Here is a 15,934-nt window from a genome sequence, read left to right as displayed (position 1 = left end):
GAGGTTTTCATGGCTGTGCCCAGATGGTTCAGCCCTAAATTGATCCCACAATCTGATCGACTCCCAGTCCTAGCTACGGGACGTCTGGAGATTTCGAGATTGATACTACTGCATGTAAAAATAGATTCTCGATACTATTGGATGGATGCTAACTTCGCTTGCAATAATCTAATTCTTTATCGAAGTTAGTTGGAGCCTTTAGCTTCGACTCTCGGATCGTGGTAGTATCGCATTCAACGGCATTAAGCTCAAATGCATATGGAGTAAGCATAGACGGGTTTTCGTCCAGTCATGCAAACTACTGCGAATCCATTTCACCTCGCTATTTCAGGAGTTTTGTGGAATTCCGGATACTCGGAAAGCGCTCATCTAAATTTGAACTACCATTTCATTTTGTGAAGATTTATGACAAACTAGTGAATTATGAGTGGATACCGTGGTATGAGTGACTACAAAGGCTACTAGCTCCGAGTCGCTCTCTAGCTCGTCCTGGTCTCCGAAGAGATATTTGCATGTGGATAGTAAAAATGCAGAGGTGAGCTTGAAGTCACAGGACATGTCATTGCAAATTACTCTTAATCAGGTAGATGTATAGGATGCCTGCGGTCTCCAGGTTTTTGCCATGGCTCGTATACACATGCCCAGGTGTGCATACAAGTGCCCCTTTCGAGTTAATGGTGTTGGGTGTAGTTTATTTGAGAGCCTCCCGGGCTCAGGAGTAATCTACCGCCCAATTACCTGATATAATGAAATCACGTGTTATATCCACCACCCGGGTAGAACATCCTGCCCATACTCCACTGGCTTACCTATCACAGAGGCCATTTATAATGATCACTGCCAAGATATCACCGATCCCACCTCGGTACTTGAAAGATAGAGTTGATCAAGCTGTACATATTACCTTGATTCACCCCTGGATGTGACCTCCAAATGTTTTAGACGTAGAAACTAATGCAAGGTCCTCAATAAAGTACGAACATTTGAACCGTGCGAATCGATCATGATCTACGTAGTAGACACATGGAGTCGGCATCTAGGAAGTACTAGTAAATTTCGTTTAATGCCGAAAAGCTTTTTTGGGTATTTTTGCTTTTTGCTTTTATTCTTTTGCCTTCTACGGAGTACATTAATATGGATTAATATGGATTTTTGTTAGTAAAATGAAACAGCGTGGCCTTATGTACCGGATGGAACCCGTGAGTTCCGAGAACCAACGAAATTCTTTATATAAATGCTGACCTTAACCGGAAACCCGGCTCCACCAATTAGCGAGATTATAAATATGCTTGCCTTCGCATAGACCCGCTCTCACCTCTCTTGGGAAGGTGAATTCCCACTGTATTTACTCATATTTTGCCCCCCCTAAACTTGATCAGGAATCGGTGGAGTCTTCTGGTCCTCACGATCTGGGGAGTGACATTTGAACAAAAGATTCGGCTTATCGGCGATCAGAGATTTTCGGACTCCAAAAAAAGCAATTATACAACATTAAATCTAAGTGACAGGTGAGACCCAAAAAAGGATTTATGGTAAGATAGATTAAATTAGATATATAGAATACCACTAAGAAAACAAAGTCGACATCAGGAGATTAGATGAGATAGCGCCATTGATGCGATTAGACTGATATGATAGTAGTCTCCGCCGATCCCCCCTTCGTAGATCGATAAACCCAAACTCCCCGTAATCCCTTCTTCGATAAGCCTTTTTTTTTCTTTCTTGATCTTCTCTCTCCCTCTTTCACTTCCTAATTTACTACTTCGGTCAAGTCTTGATCAGACCAGTCAATTTTTTCTTTTTTTTCCTAGTTTTCTTTCCCGGCCTTAACCTTTTCACTTGGGACCCCGTTTCTTTGTTCCTCCTCTCTTTCCGAGTCCCCTCTGCCGTCCCTGTCTCTCTCCGTACTCCTAAACGCGGTGTGATCATCGTCCTGCAGGCCCCTAGCGAACTCGGCCCAATCCTATCGTCATCTAGCCTCTTGCGGCCTCAACTCCCGAATTTGCCCTCCCCATAGTGCCAAGTCAGTCTGGCGTTCCTGGTGTGCTGTCAGCTGTCGCAATCGCCATCACCTGACCGTTCCGGACCACTGGGTCGCCACACTCTTTGATATTGGGTCTTGCAGTGTCTGGCCATTGCCTCGTTCGCAAATTCCTATCCCCTGTCACAGGATCACCGACTTGCCCCTCTTCGTTGGCAAACATTTGGTTTCTCGCCCGTATTGCGGCTCCCACGCCTGCAGCTCCTTCTTACCGGTGTGTCCGTCTCTCGCTTCAAGCACCGAGTAGCCTGACCGACATTTCATCCTTTGGTTTCTGTGGGTGATACGTTAATTCTACTTCCGACTGCGGTGCGACATTAGCCCTCACATCGGCGTTATCTGGACTTTCTTCTCCTCGCTTCCATCCATTCGTTCCCTGATATCTCTTCTGCACTCCGGAATCGGAGGGCCCAATTTCTAAACGACCTTCTCCTGTTTCATCTTCCCGGGGAGATTTTTGATAATACTCTCGGCGACAAGGTGGTGATGCTAGCATCTCTTCCAATGGAAACGGTGCGCTCTTTCGCTCGGGACCCCGGTGCTCAAACGCGGCAACCGTCAGCGGAGGATTTGGACGCTGCCCAGCAGTTGATCTCATCTGCACAGGCAGGTCGTGAACATTTAGCAGAGCATTATGGAGAATCTGCCATCAAGATGTCTGGAAGTCCCCCACCGCATAGCGGTTCCGGGTTAACAGGCCTCTCAGATGACCAGGGAAAAGTCTCTCCGCGGGCTCAAAAAGACACATCGTTTTTAGGGCATTCATGCAGGTAAGGCGTTCTTTTTTTTCTCGAAAAATTATTTGTTAACAGGAACTGACATATTCTTCCAGCAATTGTGGAACTAAGAGCACTCCTCTTTGGCGACGGTCCCCAACCGGAGCGATGATCTGCAATGCCTGCGGTCTTTACCTAAAAGCTCGCAATGTCGCACGCCCAACGAAACGGAATTGTGTCCAACATGCCCCCGATGGCCTTGAAAAACAAGCTGCCCCGGCCCCACACATGGATTCGATTCCAACATCAGGAGGTTGCGGGGGTTCCAAGGGTTCTTGCCCAGGAGGTGGAAGCTGTAATGGCACAGGCGGTGCTGAAGGATGCGATGGTTGCCCAGCCTACAACAATCGCATTTACAAGTCTGCACCACGAGGCCCGAACCACTGGGGTCGTGCATCCGCCGCAGACCAGGAACCGACACCTCCTCCGGTAACGACTGAGGCTCCGGCGAAAAATGGACCGGTTGATACTAATGGAAGTCTGGTTGCGTGCCAAAATTGCGGCACGACTGTGACTCCACTTTGGCGGAGGGATGAGCAGGGTCATCCTATTTGCAATGCCTGTGGTAGGTTCATAGAGGAAATTGCTTTTGCTCTTATTGTATCCGCTAACATGAACATTTTCAGGTCTTTATTATAAGCTTCACGGCTGCTATCGTCCCACCACCATGAAAAAGTCAATAATCAAACGTCGCAAACGTGTTGTTCCCGCGCTCCGAGATCAATCGCCTACTGCTGCTACCCAATCGTCCAATGGTTCATCGGCCTCCCCCGAAGCCTCTCCTTCAACCTTGGCACATTCTCACGAAGATCACTATCGGTATATGAGTAATGAGCCTGCCGACCATTACCATAATATGCCTGGAAGAGGTTCTTATGAGGATGCGTCCCGCCCTTTGCCCTTCGCTCCACCCCCGGTAGATTTCACCGGTTATGTTACCTCTGCTCCCATACATCACCATCACCAGCTTCCTAAGCTTCTCGACCCGGAGCGACTCGGACACTCGCCAGTCCATTATGGACGGCGATCCGTCTCCCCTAATTCTCTCTCCCTTCCTAAAAAACGCACGCTGGCGGAGTCGACAACGGAAACACTTCCAGGCCCAGCCAGTCTCGAGTCTGGGTCAAATCAATTGCCACCTATCATGTCCGCTGTGCACCCCACTCCACCTGGTCGACTGAGTTCTATTTCGTCCATCTTGAACCAGGCCGAGCGACGGGACACCTCCCGTGTGGACCTTTCGCCCATGGGCCACCCCCAGCCCTACCAGGCACCCAGCCAGCACCCACCGCAGGCCTTACCCGGTATCTCTTCATTTGCTGATCAATCAGTCGAGCGTCGAGCCCAGCTGGAGCGGGAAGCCGAACAAATGCGTGAGGCGTTACGGGCGAAAGAGCGTGAACTTGCTCAAATGGGCCGATGATACAGTGCGGTCCTATTTTGACGACATGAACTTAATGAGCTTTGATATTTCTTTATTTTTTTTTCTGGTTTGCAATGGAGTTTCTCCACACATTTCATGCGGCGCAAAAACCTCGGAGATTCGCGCAAGATACCACTGATTTTGCTGGGACTTGATCCCTACTGTGCTACTACCTCTCAAAAAAAACAAAAGTGCTTGAGAACGAAGTGTATTTTACAATTGAATTGCTTTAGATGAACACTTCTATAATTTTTTATGCCTACTAGCCTCTTAATTCCAGTAATAGTAACTAATTTATCGGGTTGAGGTCCGAGGAATACACATGTATCATGATGGACAGAGAATTAGAAAGATGACCGACTTGGACAATTAAATTGAGGAAGATATTTAAATGATCTTGCCGGCGCCTGGGGTCGAACCAGGGACTTTCAAAATCAAAAAATCGGGCGCGCATCGATGTGAAAGATGAGATCCTGCGAATAGCCTCACTTGATACATCCATGCCCACCACATCATCCTTGATATCTCACTCAATCTTGCTTATTTTCGATTTCTGAAAAGAGGAATAGCAAGAGCGAGTCTGGAAGTATTTTATATAAAAATATCAAAAAATTAAAAAAAAAAAGATTGCCCGCGGCCGAAGCCGCTACCCTGCCCACCCCCTGGTCACGCTCAACCACCAGCCAGGACCCAGACCTCTTGGCCAATGCCTCTGTCCACATATCGCATCAGAGACCGCTGACCGTTCGGCCAGCCGAGCTGAGTTGTGACTTTTCTCCCTCAACTAAATTATGAGGGAACTCCTATTCTACTTCCAGTATAAATCTCTCGGATCGGCCCGTAGAATGTCATCATGACCAAGTTATTGCAGAGATAGGACTCAGATCATTTTATTCTTTTAATCGTATTCCATAACCCACCAGCCATCTTCTCTAATGAATCCACCATGACTACCACTGACAATTCCTACACCTTAACCTTGGTCGGCGACGTCATGTTAGCCAGACAGGTAGACCAACTCCTCCCAACCTCCATCGACAGTCCAAGAGATGCCCGAAACGTCTCCGACCTCAAATCCAAGCACCCATCAACACTAAATGAAAACGCCTACACTCCATCCGCACCATGGGGAACAACTCTCCCTCTACTCCGCTCCACAGATCTCTTCCTCATAAACCTCGAAACATCCGTAACAACTACCAACCAAGCATGGCCAAACAAGACATATAACTACCGCATGCACCCCGCAAACCTGGGACCCGTTCTGCACGCCGCACATGTTGATTATGCCAGTTTGGCAAATAACCACGTTCTCGATTATTCAGAGGAAGGACTAGTTGAGACAGTTTGGACGTTAAAAGAGACTGGGATTTCCTTTGCGGGCGCAGGTGAAACTACGGATGAAGCGTATAAACCTGCGGTGTTATGGGTTCCGCGTTCTGTGCAGGAGTTTCATTCTAGACGTGTTGATGGGAAGGTCGTTCTTCCTAGCCAACATCGATCTGAATCTGGGGAGAACAATGGGTTCAGAGTTCATGTTTATTCTGCTTCGGATCATCCACTGGATTGGGCCTCTGTTCCGACATTCCATTTTCTTGATTACTCAGAGTCTACACGGGAAAGACTGAGGAGATTATGCGTGGGATCTGGTATACAGAATGATTCATCTGAATCGGACACAAGGCCCGCATTGAAGATCTTCTCTGTGCACTGGGGTCCGAACTATACATGGTCTCCGTCAGATCAAATCCGCTCGTTGGCGCATTTTCTTATTGATGAGTGCGATGTGGATATTGTGTATGGGCACTCGTCTCATCATATCCAGGGTGCCGAGGTTTATCATGGTAGGGTTATTCTTTATGGCTGTGGGGATTTCGTGAATGATTATGTGTTTCGGGAGACATATCGGAATGATCTTGGGGCTGTATGGAGGGTTATTGTTCGTGAGGCCGAGAAGGATAGGCTTATGCTAGATAGGTTGGAGATTTTTCCTACGAGGCTTGAGCAGTTTCGAGCTTGTTTGCTTGGTATTGATGCTAAGGATCATGCCTGGGTGAGAGAAAAGATTCAGGAGTTGAGTTTGGAATTGGGAACTGTTGCTCGAGAGGAGCTAGGACAGGATGGACAAGTTATTATTGATATAAATGCATGACTGAGTATGTCCTACGCATCCAGCAGTGTCTTCTGGTGAAACCTATCTTAGAAGGCTTCAAATGTTCAAGTTATAGGCTAATGGTCAATAATATTTGAATCAGATGTAATGCTCCAATAATAATAATGTTCTCATGTTATTATATATAGAATCAATCAAAAGTTCGCCCAAATCCAATCCCAATGAAGTTCCAAAGAATAGAGAATACCATCCCAAAGCAGTGAAGTCGTAAACGTGTGTTTATATGTACAGGTTGAAAATAAAATATACAGAGAAAATGAAAGGTAGAATGTGCGAGAGCAACGAGTGAGTATGTGTCAGGGGAAGAGAGGGCGAGGTTGAGAGGGAGAGGGAGGAAAGGGTATATAGGCGCTCATCCAGAAGAATGAATAACCAATCTCCTCTCGCTAACGTTTTCATCATGCTTGACAGTATCCTGCATGACCGTCATCTCAGTGGTAACCTCAATACCACCGAGTGAGCTTCGACTGGATCTATCACCTGGCTTCACGTTGATGGAATAGATATCGTAATCTCTCTCGTCCGTCCGACTAAACAACTGGCTCTGCTGCCGAGCTGAGCGGTGACTGGCAAATCTGTTCGTATATCTGTTTGTTCCCGTGTGATCGTTGCCAGTGTAATTATTGTTGTAGCTGTTTGTGGACAGCAGCTTAGGGAAGAACTTGCTGACAATAGGGCGCAGGAATGGGAGACAAGAGCAGATAATAGCGACGTTGCATTCGGCTGCTGTCCAGTAGGAAGCGCCGACGTTAGCGTAAGATGTATCCGGGCTACTGGCAACAGTTCGAAGGCTTGAGAGTCGGAGAATGCTAGTAATGACGACCCTGGATTGCATCGTTAGTACTCAGAGTACAGAAATAGAGGAGTCTGGAGTGTTGACTTGAACATACAGGATACCGATCGCGAAGACACACATCAGCGCAATCTTTTGTAGCCGTGGAAGCTGCAGTTGGGAAAGCAGTGGCATAGGGAGCAGCAAAAGCGTCACGTCTGTTGCGATATTCATCGAGGCGTTGAAGAACCAAACAGCATCAAAGTTGAGACAATATCCTGACACAGTGCGATCCCAGAATCTGCTGACAGGAACGCAGTTTAAGAAACCACTGACAACAGCCCAGGTTGAGTATGTAGCCACAATTGCCATCATGATATAGCAGGCATTGCGGAACCAGCGAGCGGGGAAGATGCGAAGGTATTGGAAGAGGATGGAGAATTTAGTGCAACAGAGACTGGCGTTGTATATTGGGATAGCGGCCCAGAGACACTAAAACGGCGCGTAAGTTAGTAGCTGCTCAAGTTTGAATATTCTCAGTATTCCAACATACCTTCAATTGTTCGCGCAGAATATGTGTCGGGAGATATGTATCATGAGTTCCCATGCCAAAGTGGAATTCTGTACTCTTGAAGTCAGTATTCAGAAGTCACTGTATATTCAGATGATTTGCGACATACGGGCACCAACAAGACCGCAGTATACAACTGATAGTGTCTATAAGCGACACGAGGTCAGACATTAGTCAAAGATTCCTGCTGACCACACATCATAGTAACTTACTAATGCGCCCAAAACAGCCCAATCTTCACGGCCAGTGTTCTTCATCAACCCGATCCGTGCATAAAATCGCATGCAAACGACTAGACCGGCCAGTGAGGTAAGAACGGCTGTGACAACAAGAGCTCGCTTGCCACGAGAGTGTCCATGGTCTTCTGTGCGAGGCACTAATTCATGCAAAAGAACATCCATATTAATAGCGAGTGGGAGTTAAGGAGCGAAGAAGAGATTTAATGAGTGTGGTGGATGAATCAAGCCTGTCCTAACTAAACAAGGGGACCCAAATCAACCCTCAGTCAACTTTGAACTGGCTCACAGCATTAAGCCTAGACGATTTTGACTGATGAGTCTGGGCTGGATTCGAAAAGTCTGCGATCCCAAAACGAGTCATGAGAAAAGAGCGGGGGTGTGGCTTTTGAGATGCACATAAAACTCTCGAGGACGCCAGGTGGGTCGATCTGTTCATGCACAGCCTAAACAAGAAACCCCAGTCGCTGTGCTACTCTGTACGGAGTACATTTGGTATGGACTCCGCAGACTTGAATAGTTTCCCCAATAGCGCACGAGCGCTTATGGGTACATAACTCCCCGTCCTGGGGCACACTATGGATGGATGATGTACGGTGCCATGTGGTTCTTGGTTCGAAAAGCGCGTGAATGCACCGAAGCTCGCCATCGAACACTTTAGCGTCATTTGAGACCCCTTGTTCTCCACTGCATCGTCAGCCATGGTGGAGCCTCATGGAAGATCCCTGCCTTTATGTCCCGCATGGCTGGAAAATCTTGGTCTTGGTTGTTGTGATTCCTGGAACCCATGGAACTTCCCCTGTACGTTTTGCGAACAGACCTTTATTGTTCCTGGCGACCCACTGATTGGATACGACGTTGTAGTCTCCAAAACTCTGCATACGAATGTCTGCATCTTGATGCAAAAGCAAGTACGGTATTTCTCTTGCAGCTGTGTATTCCGCTTACTCCGCGATCGGGTTGCCTTTTATGAAATCAGGGGAAGCAATTGAACGGGTTGAAAATCAAACTACCTACAGTCGTGCCTCCAACGGCCATCAGGCTGTCATTAATCTCTGGTATCCAATTGAAAGCCTTTAACAGCAGCTCCGTTGGTTGAAAACTGGGCCAGACACGTCGATCATTTCATTTCTCGCTTATTGCGGAGTTTGTTATGTACAGCACAGCAACCCCGAGCCGAGATATCCAATATTCATAACATCATTCTAGCTGATCAACCACCACATTGTTCTTAGCGTCGCTAGTTTTCCCCGCCATGAGACTCCGGTGTCTTGCATACAAGATACACTATTGACTCTGTGCTAACCCAAGGGAAGGCAAGCGTTGGTGATCAATCGGGAGATTCCATCCTTCGGTCAGCCCCCTTGAATCCACTTCTGTCAACAAGCCCCACAAAAGGAAGTCAATAATTCGTTTTAGACATATCCACAACGGAATTTCATAGCCGATGTCCCCGACTCTCCGTGTATGAGGGGGTGAGAACCTTGAAGTTTTAACATGTGCAGTGGCAAAATCTACGTCTGCCTTGTTCCATGCGGAGTGTGGAGGTCTATTTCAAACAGGTTGCCATATCAGATTTACAAACATTCTCTATGATGATCTCACATATATTGAAGTTTAATTCGAAGTTTGATTAGAATTTTGAAGAGTTTTCAATGCCCCAAATGTATTCACACGGGGCACCCCCGCAACCATCATGATCCAGACCACTGCCCAGGTGCCTGCTATGATTTCTATTCATCCCAAGGTTCATGTCATTCTAGGACTATATACTGCCTAGCTGCCACTTTCATAATAATTTCTTGCACATGCCAGAATACTTATCAATTCGTGTTAGAACAGAGCCCTGAGAGCCCAGATACAACGGGCTGCAACCAGTTGACAGCATCGCCTAGTATTCCGAGTCCTTCAGGCCTAGACTGAACATTGGAACAAAATCGATCGATCATTCAATTTTTGTTCAATTATTTGATACTAGTGGTATTTAACCACCTAGAAGCTTAAGTACAGATCCCACACCACGATCACGCAAATAAAGAGAACTTGAACATTTGAATCAAGAAGCTGGAAATTTAAATATTCTGGTCAAACATCTAGGAGGTACTACATTGTAAATGTCCATTGGTCCCTCTACCAACTCGAGGGACCTTAAGATCTTTTGCCTTTGGTATACGATTTGATGAAAAATCGTATAAACAATATAATCAAGGGCCAAATGTAAATGAACGAAACCACAACCGTAGCCGCTTCACCACTGTCACTCAAGCATGGAACAAAGGTGTCTTGCGCTGCTGAGCCTGTCGTGGAATTCCATCCTCTCTCTGCAATTGAACAGGCTTCATGATTCGGTGAGGCGCTTGAGCCTGACTCTGAGAGAGAGTCAATGAAGCGAACCCTGTAGCTCACCAACGGATAGCAAAGACCCCAAACTAGGCCGACGAAAAATTGAGTAATTTGAATGCTAGTCAGAGCGCGTTTTGTACTGAGTGAAACAGATATTCCAAGTGTTTGAAGGGCAAAGTATGTGTACTAAGATGAAGAAGGGTCAGTACAGGTGCATAAGAAACACGCAATTGCTGGATTGAAGGGAGTTTACCATCAAAGTATGCACGCCTAAATTCAAAGCACCGACAATGGCTGTAGGAGACTCATAGAACATGGTGGTCCATGTACATATGATAATACCAGCGTGATGATACGTTTGTAAATTTGAACTCTTTTTACCTTTTGCAAGAAGGATCATTGTATCGACAACTTCGTAAAACTTGCTTAGGTGGAAGAGCCAGAACAAGTAAGAGAGTCCTGCTTCCGTGGGACTAATCGAATTTGAATTTTTCAACACTAAGAACAGAGAATTTCATGAGATTAATTGTGCTAGTGCCCAGCTGAGAGCCTCGGATTTCAACGAGGAAATGAAGCTTACCTTGATATGCGCTTGAGTGTAGTTGGCAAAAGTATTCCGCAATATGTTCGTAGGAGGGCTCTTGTTGCTCTCTTACTTTCGACGGCCAATAGTTCCACATCAGGAATATGGTTGCAATCAACGACCACGCAGAGAAAACCGCTAGTAAGATGTTGTGCGCTACCACCAAGGCTTTGAAAGTGGAAGATTTGCTGAAAGCCCATGGTTTCCATCCTCTTGCGGCGTTGACTTGATTCATAAACAAGACGGCGGAAATGTAGATTACCACAAATGAAATAACATTTCCGAGCTGCAGGGAAATGCGATAAAATTCAGGGTTAATTCTGAATGGATGCCAAACTGAAAGTGGGGAGTCATTCAGAGGTGGCGGACGAAGATCCAGAGCAAGTTTATCAGGCCGACTGTAAGGATACTGGAAGAGCTCAAGAGACGGAAAGCCCAGGCGAACTGATCCATTTGTCGCAAAAAGATCCATTGCTCTAGCATTTGAGGGAATTAACTGCCAATTAGATTCAAATCTCCAGGGCAGCTTCAAATTGAGATTGAGCTATATTTTGATTAACTGCGAATGGTCCAGAATTTCAATGCAATTTATAGTAGAGCTAAGATCATATTCAGCCCTGGAACCGACTCGGAGTGCCTGATTGCTGGTATCCTGGACCTTAGAAGAGACAAATAAAGCGCCACAAGGGCAGGGAAAACTAGATAAAATACATTATAATGTCGTGTAATTTGAATTTAACTCTATTACTCTCTATGGATGTATCGTTCCAACCAAACAGCAGTGATTTAACGCCACCGCATCAATAAATGTCAAATTAGTATAAAGACCTTCTGCGCGACTTGGATTTTGCAGATATACTGTATGGTTAAAGTTATCGAATCAATAATGTATCAGAAGAAAAGAAAACTTTGTGACCAAAACCAAAATATTGAATGCTGTACGGAGCACAATGTCGACCTTTGTATTTGGTTACACTGATAGGCCTCCAGGGCTGAACGTGGTGAGCTGGTCATAATTGCTTTTGATCTGAGCAGAGATTAACCGAGAATGCAGGGGCTTGCTAGTACAGTAACTGGCCTTCAAAATCGGAAATCTTGAATCCCATCGAGGTCCTTCAAATGTTTGATCTTGGAAACAAAACTTAAAGAAATGTCTCTGCGAATACTGCATGTGAGCTCTGTGAGCCTCTTTCTCAGCCTCTAGAAAGCCTTTTTAGGCATCCTCCTATTGTTTCTTTTTGTACATATGTGACGAGTCCGCGTAACATGGCTAACTTCAAAAAGAAATTATACTATCACTCAACCCAGATACGAGGCTGTACTATTTGATGCAGGCTGTTTAAAATACATCCGAAGCTTGAATGATGCATATTAGGAGTCAAATTATAACTGATTTCCGATGTATTACGAGATTGCCGCTGAAGTACTATGTCAATTTGTTTATCTTTCAGTCTCCCCTGTTTACTTTATAGACAGCTTGTGAGAAAAAACCAAAATTTCCATTCAGTATTGGATTTTTCGCCTTGGAACTTTACAATCGCCCAACTATGTCTCAGGACAGTGCATTGTCAACGGAGAATCTCCTCAAGTCTATTGACATGCCTGCCAAAATTAGTCCAATTTCAAAATTTCCGGTCCACCGTGACGAAGACTCGGAACTATCCCAACTAAACTGGACGTTCACAGTCGGACTAATAGTAATTCCCCTAGGAGGAATACTGAGCCTCCTATGGATCCCTATTTCTGAGCATATATGGAGTATCATGCTCGCCTATATGATTATACGAGGACTTGCTATCACAGCTGGTGCGTTAATTTGGAAGATTTAATATTATCTGCCAGAATTTGAAGACTGAGATTAATAGGTTATCATCGACTATGGTCTCACAGATCGTATCATGCTAGTAAGCCCTTGAAACTGGCTTTAGCGATAGTTGGGGCTGGCGCAGGGCAGGGCAGCATCAAGTTTTGGTGTCGCGGCCATCGAGCACACCATCGCTACGTTGACACCGACAAGGATCCCTACAATATACAGAACGGGTTCTTCTTTGCCCACATTGGATGGATCCTGTTCTATCGGTCTAAACATGAACAGAGGATTGATCCGAATACTGGCTATGTGCCAGTGGATACCAGTGATTTAAAAGCTGATCCAATTGTGGAATGGCAACGCAAAAATTATCCTCTCCTCTTACTAGTCGTGGCCTATGTTGTTCCTACCATAGCATGTGGTCTACTAAATGGGGACTTCCTTGGAGGATTTGTTATTGTTGGTGTCATCGGAACCTTTTTCGTCCAACAAGCAACATTTTGTATCAACTCATTTGGGCACTGGGCAGGCTCTCAACCATATACAACAGCGAAATCACCCCGCAACAACTTCTTCACTGCGTTGATCACTTTCGGAGAGGGGTATCATAACTTCCATCACGAGTTCCCAATTGATTATCGGAATGGAGTTCGACTATATGATTTCGACCCCACCAAGTGGTTGATATGGGCATGTTCCCAAGTTGGCCTTGCCACGAACTTGAAGCGTTTCCCCCATAATGAGATCAAGAAAGGCAGACTACAACGCAGACAAGAGATACTCGACAATGAGAGCAAGATGTTAAATTGGGGTCGACCGCTTGCAGATCTGCCGTTGATGACATGGGAAGAATACCAGCAACAGACTAGAACAGGATGCAATCTGATAGTTATCAAAGGGATCGTGCATGAGGTTTCTGCTTTTGTGACAGAGCATCCCGGTGGATCGGCGATGATCACAGGTGTAATAGGCAAGGACGCAACAGAGATGTTCGAAGGTGGGGTTTACAGTCACTCGGGTGCAGCTTTCAACTTGTTGGATACAATGAGAATAGCTGTAATTTCTCCAGGCGGACAGGGATCGTGATATGACAACATTGACTACTCCACAAGGCGCCTGGTGGTGGGGGCCGGGGGCGATACCCCGGGGCCGTGTTCATTACCAAGTCAGTGAGCAAATCAGACTGTTCTGATAGGACAAGGAATTGGAGATGCAGTGATCAACAGAAAATAAGGATTCTCTTAGCATGACTTGTAAATCCACATAGTTCGTCGGATATAAGTAATCTCCGAGCTTGAGTCAGGAATGCCAGCCTTGTCACAACCACCTACACTGTCCCTCGAATATTCGCCCGGCCCCATTCGAAATCTAGTCATAAATCTTGGAACCCATCTGGGCAAGAGACGGTCCTAAATTTTGTTTTATTAGCGCATAAATACGAACATGACTTGGTTTCTCTTCACGCTGATCAAGGTATCAGCATTGTCGTGGCTTGCATGGGTCTTACTCGAGGCCACTAGGCGTCTCTTCTTCCATCCCCTATCTTCCATTCCTGGTCCTCGCCTTGCTGCACTAACGTGGTGGTATGAGTTCTATTTTGATGCAATCAAGCCTGGTTAATACATTTTCAAGATCCAGGAGCTACACAAAGAATATGGTAGACCTGTCACCCCTCGCGCTTCTTCACATTGCCTTAGCTAATTTATATGCAGGTCCTATCCTTCGCATCGCCCCAAATGAAATCCACATAAACGATGTTGGCTTTCTGGATACAGTATATGCACTTCATTCAGTTCCGAGGAACAAATATGAAGATAAACTGAAATCTCTTCGCATGCCCGGTGGTGTGGGTACGACTGCCGACTATAAGCTTCATAAACTACGCCGAAATTCATTGGTGCCCTTTTTCAGCAAAAGGAACATTCTTACCTTGGAGAACCTGATAGCCGAGAAGGTTGACCAGCTATGCGGGGTTATTGAGACTCATGCCTCCACGGAGACACCTGTCAATCTATCAGACCTTTTCTTTGCTTTGTCCAACGAGTAAGACATGAAGACCTACCATAAACTCAGAGCACAAGCTGATATTATCATATAGTGTCATGACAAATTTCCTCTTCTCACATCAAGTCGACGTGCTAGGGGACGAGAAGGACGCTGCGACTCTGCGCCATAACAGCCACAACCTACTACAGGGTGTTCATTTGAATCGCCATTTCCCTTTGATTCCCGATCTAATGGAGTCTCTCCCCGAATTCATCAGCAAGCCAATGATGCCTTCTAGTCTACTAGATATGCACGAGCTATTTGGTGTAAGTGTAAATACCCATAATCCTTATGAATGATTTGTTTACTTACTAATAGTTGAAGAGCGAGTAAACAAGGAGCTACTCACAATAATTGAAGACAAATCAAAAGGATTTCAAAAAAGCGTGGACTCAATGAGAAAGAAGTCCGTTTACGAAGCTGTTCTCGATGATCCGAATCTCCCAGATTCCCAGAAGGCTCTGAAACGACTAGAAGAAGAGGGATCTCTTCTGGTCCTCGCAGGCGCCGAATCACCCGCTGCAACTCTCAATGTCATCTTCTTCCACTTACTTTCGAACCCAAATATCTTCTCCAAGTTGCGAGCCGAGTTAAAGACTGTTCCATCTCCTGCGGGCTGGACTGATCTCGACAAGCTCCCTTACTTGTCTGCCGTGATAGAAGAAGGAAACCGTCTCTCCTTCGGTGTTGCAGCCCGCACATCACGCATAGCACCTGGTCCAATCACCTATACACCATCTCGTCTGGACACAAGCTCAATAAAGACATCATAGTCCTATGTCATCCCAGGTGGTACGCCAGTCAGCATCTCGACTCTGAGCGCACATACCGCCTCTAGTGTCTTTCCCGATTCATACAGATTTGATCCAGATCGTTGGCTTGGAGAGGAGGGTCGTGAGAGGAGAAAATTCCAAATGGCATTTGGTAAGGGTGGAAGAAAATGTCTGGGCGTTGAGCTTGCTCGTGCAGAGCTTTGCCTTGTGGTTGCAAGCCTTGTGCAGAGATTTGATATGACTCTGTGGAGGACGGATGCAAATGATGTGGCATTCCTACATGAATTTGTAGTTGCTATGCCCAGTTTAAGCTCTAAGGGAGTTCAGGCACTGGTAAAGAGCGCAAAGGAGTAGGTGTTTGATACAACTGTTGTTCACAAAAAGGGA

General features: G+C 45.9%; 7 protein-coding genes across 7 annotated transcripts; 5 read left to right on the top strand and 2 right to left on the bottom strand.

Annotated features, from left to right (window-relative positions):
- Positions 1 to 2,527: 2,527 nt before the first annotated feature.
- On the top strand, positions 2,528 to 4,240 carry sreA (siderophore transcription factor SreA; the record flags this gene model as incomplete). Its single annotated transcript, XM_057094045.1, has 3 exons — positions 2,528 to 2,811; positions 2,874 to 3,382; positions 3,444 to 4,240. The coding sequence occupies 3 exons, from the start codon at positions 2,528 to 2,530 to the stop codon at positions 4,238 to 4,240; spliced, it is 1,590 nt and encodes a 529-aa protein (XP_056940016.1).
- A 946-nt stretch (positions 4,241 to 5,186) lies between these two features.
- N7483_010617 (CapA family protein) lies at positions 5,187 to 6,392 on the top strand (the record flags this gene model as incomplete). Its single annotated transcript, XM_057094044.1, has 1 exon — positions 5,187 to 6,392. One exon carries the CDS (start codon positions 5,187 to 5,189, stop codon positions 6,390 to 6,392), a length of 1,206 nt encoding a protein of 401 aa, XP_056940015.1.
- Positions 6,393 to 6,765: 373 nt separating this feature from the next.
- N7483_010616 (PTH11-like integral membrane protein) lies at positions 6,766 to 8,157 on the bottom strand (the record flags this gene model as incomplete). The annotated part of the gene is made up of 5 exons (XM_057094043.1): positions 6,766 to 7,237; positions 7,304 to 7,677; positions 7,739 to 7,806; positions 7,866 to 7,902; positions 7,969 to 8,157. 5 exons carry the CDS (start codon positions 8,155 to 8,157, stop codon positions 6,766 to 6,768), a joined length of 1,140 nt encoding a protein of 379 aa, XP_056940014.1.
- Positions 8,158 to 10,140: 1,983 nt separating this feature from the next.
- Positions 10,141 to 11,390, bottom strand: N7483_010615 (elongation of very long chain fatty acids protein; the record flags this gene model as incomplete). The annotated part of the gene is made up of 3 exons (XM_057094042.1): positions 10,141 to 10,521; positions 10,589 to 10,833; positions 10,916 to 11,390. The coding sequence occupies 3 exons, from the start codon at positions 11,388 to 11,390 to the stop codon at positions 10,141 to 10,143; spliced, it is 1,101 nt and encodes a 366-aa protein (XP_056940013.1).
- A 1,075-nt stretch (positions 11,391 to 12,465) lies between these two features.
- N7483_010614 (acyl-CoA desaturase) lies at positions 12,466 to 13,814 on the top strand (the record flags this gene model as incomplete). Its single annotated transcript, XM_057094041.1, has 2 exons — positions 12,466 to 12,724; positions 12,784 to 13,814. 2 exons carry the CDS (start codon positions 12,466 to 12,468, stop codon positions 13,812 to 13,814), a joined length of 1,290 nt encoding a protein of 429 aa, XP_056940012.1.
- Positions 13,815 to 14,562: 748 nt separating this feature from the next.
- On the top strand, positions 14,563 to 15,107 carry N7483_010613 (cytochrome P450; the record flags this gene model as incomplete). Its single annotated transcript, XM_057094040.1, has 3 exons — positions 14,563 to 14,771; positions 14,827 to 15,040; positions 15,093 to 15,107. 3 exons carry the CDS (start codon positions 14,563 to 14,565, stop codon positions 15,105 to 15,107), a joined length of 438 nt encoding a protein of 145 aa, XP_056940011.1.
- Positions 15,108 to 15,169: 62 nt separating this feature from the next.
- On the top strand, positions 15,170 to 15,901 carry N7483_010612 (cytochrome P450; the record flags this gene model as incomplete). The annotated part of the gene is made up of 2 exons (XM_057094039.1): positions 15,170 to 15,515; positions 15,564 to 15,901. The coding sequence occupies 2 exons, from the start codon at positions 15,170 to 15,172 to the stop codon at positions 15,899 to 15,901; spliced, it is 684 nt and encodes a 227-aa protein (XP_056940010.1).
- Between the last annotated feature and the right edge of the window lie 33 nt (positions 15,902 to 15,934).

This window comes from Penicillium malachiteum (genome assembly GCF_028827825.1).
Source record: "Penicillium malachiteum strain IBT 17515 chromosome Unknown utg000005l:1.0-9002435.0:326005.0-9005861.0, whole genome shotgun sequence".
NCBI lineage: Eukaryota > Fungi > Ascomycota > Eurotiomycetes > Eurotiales > Aspergillaceae > Penicillium > Penicillium malachiteum.
This window is presented reverse-complemented; position numbering and strand designations above follow the sequence as displayed.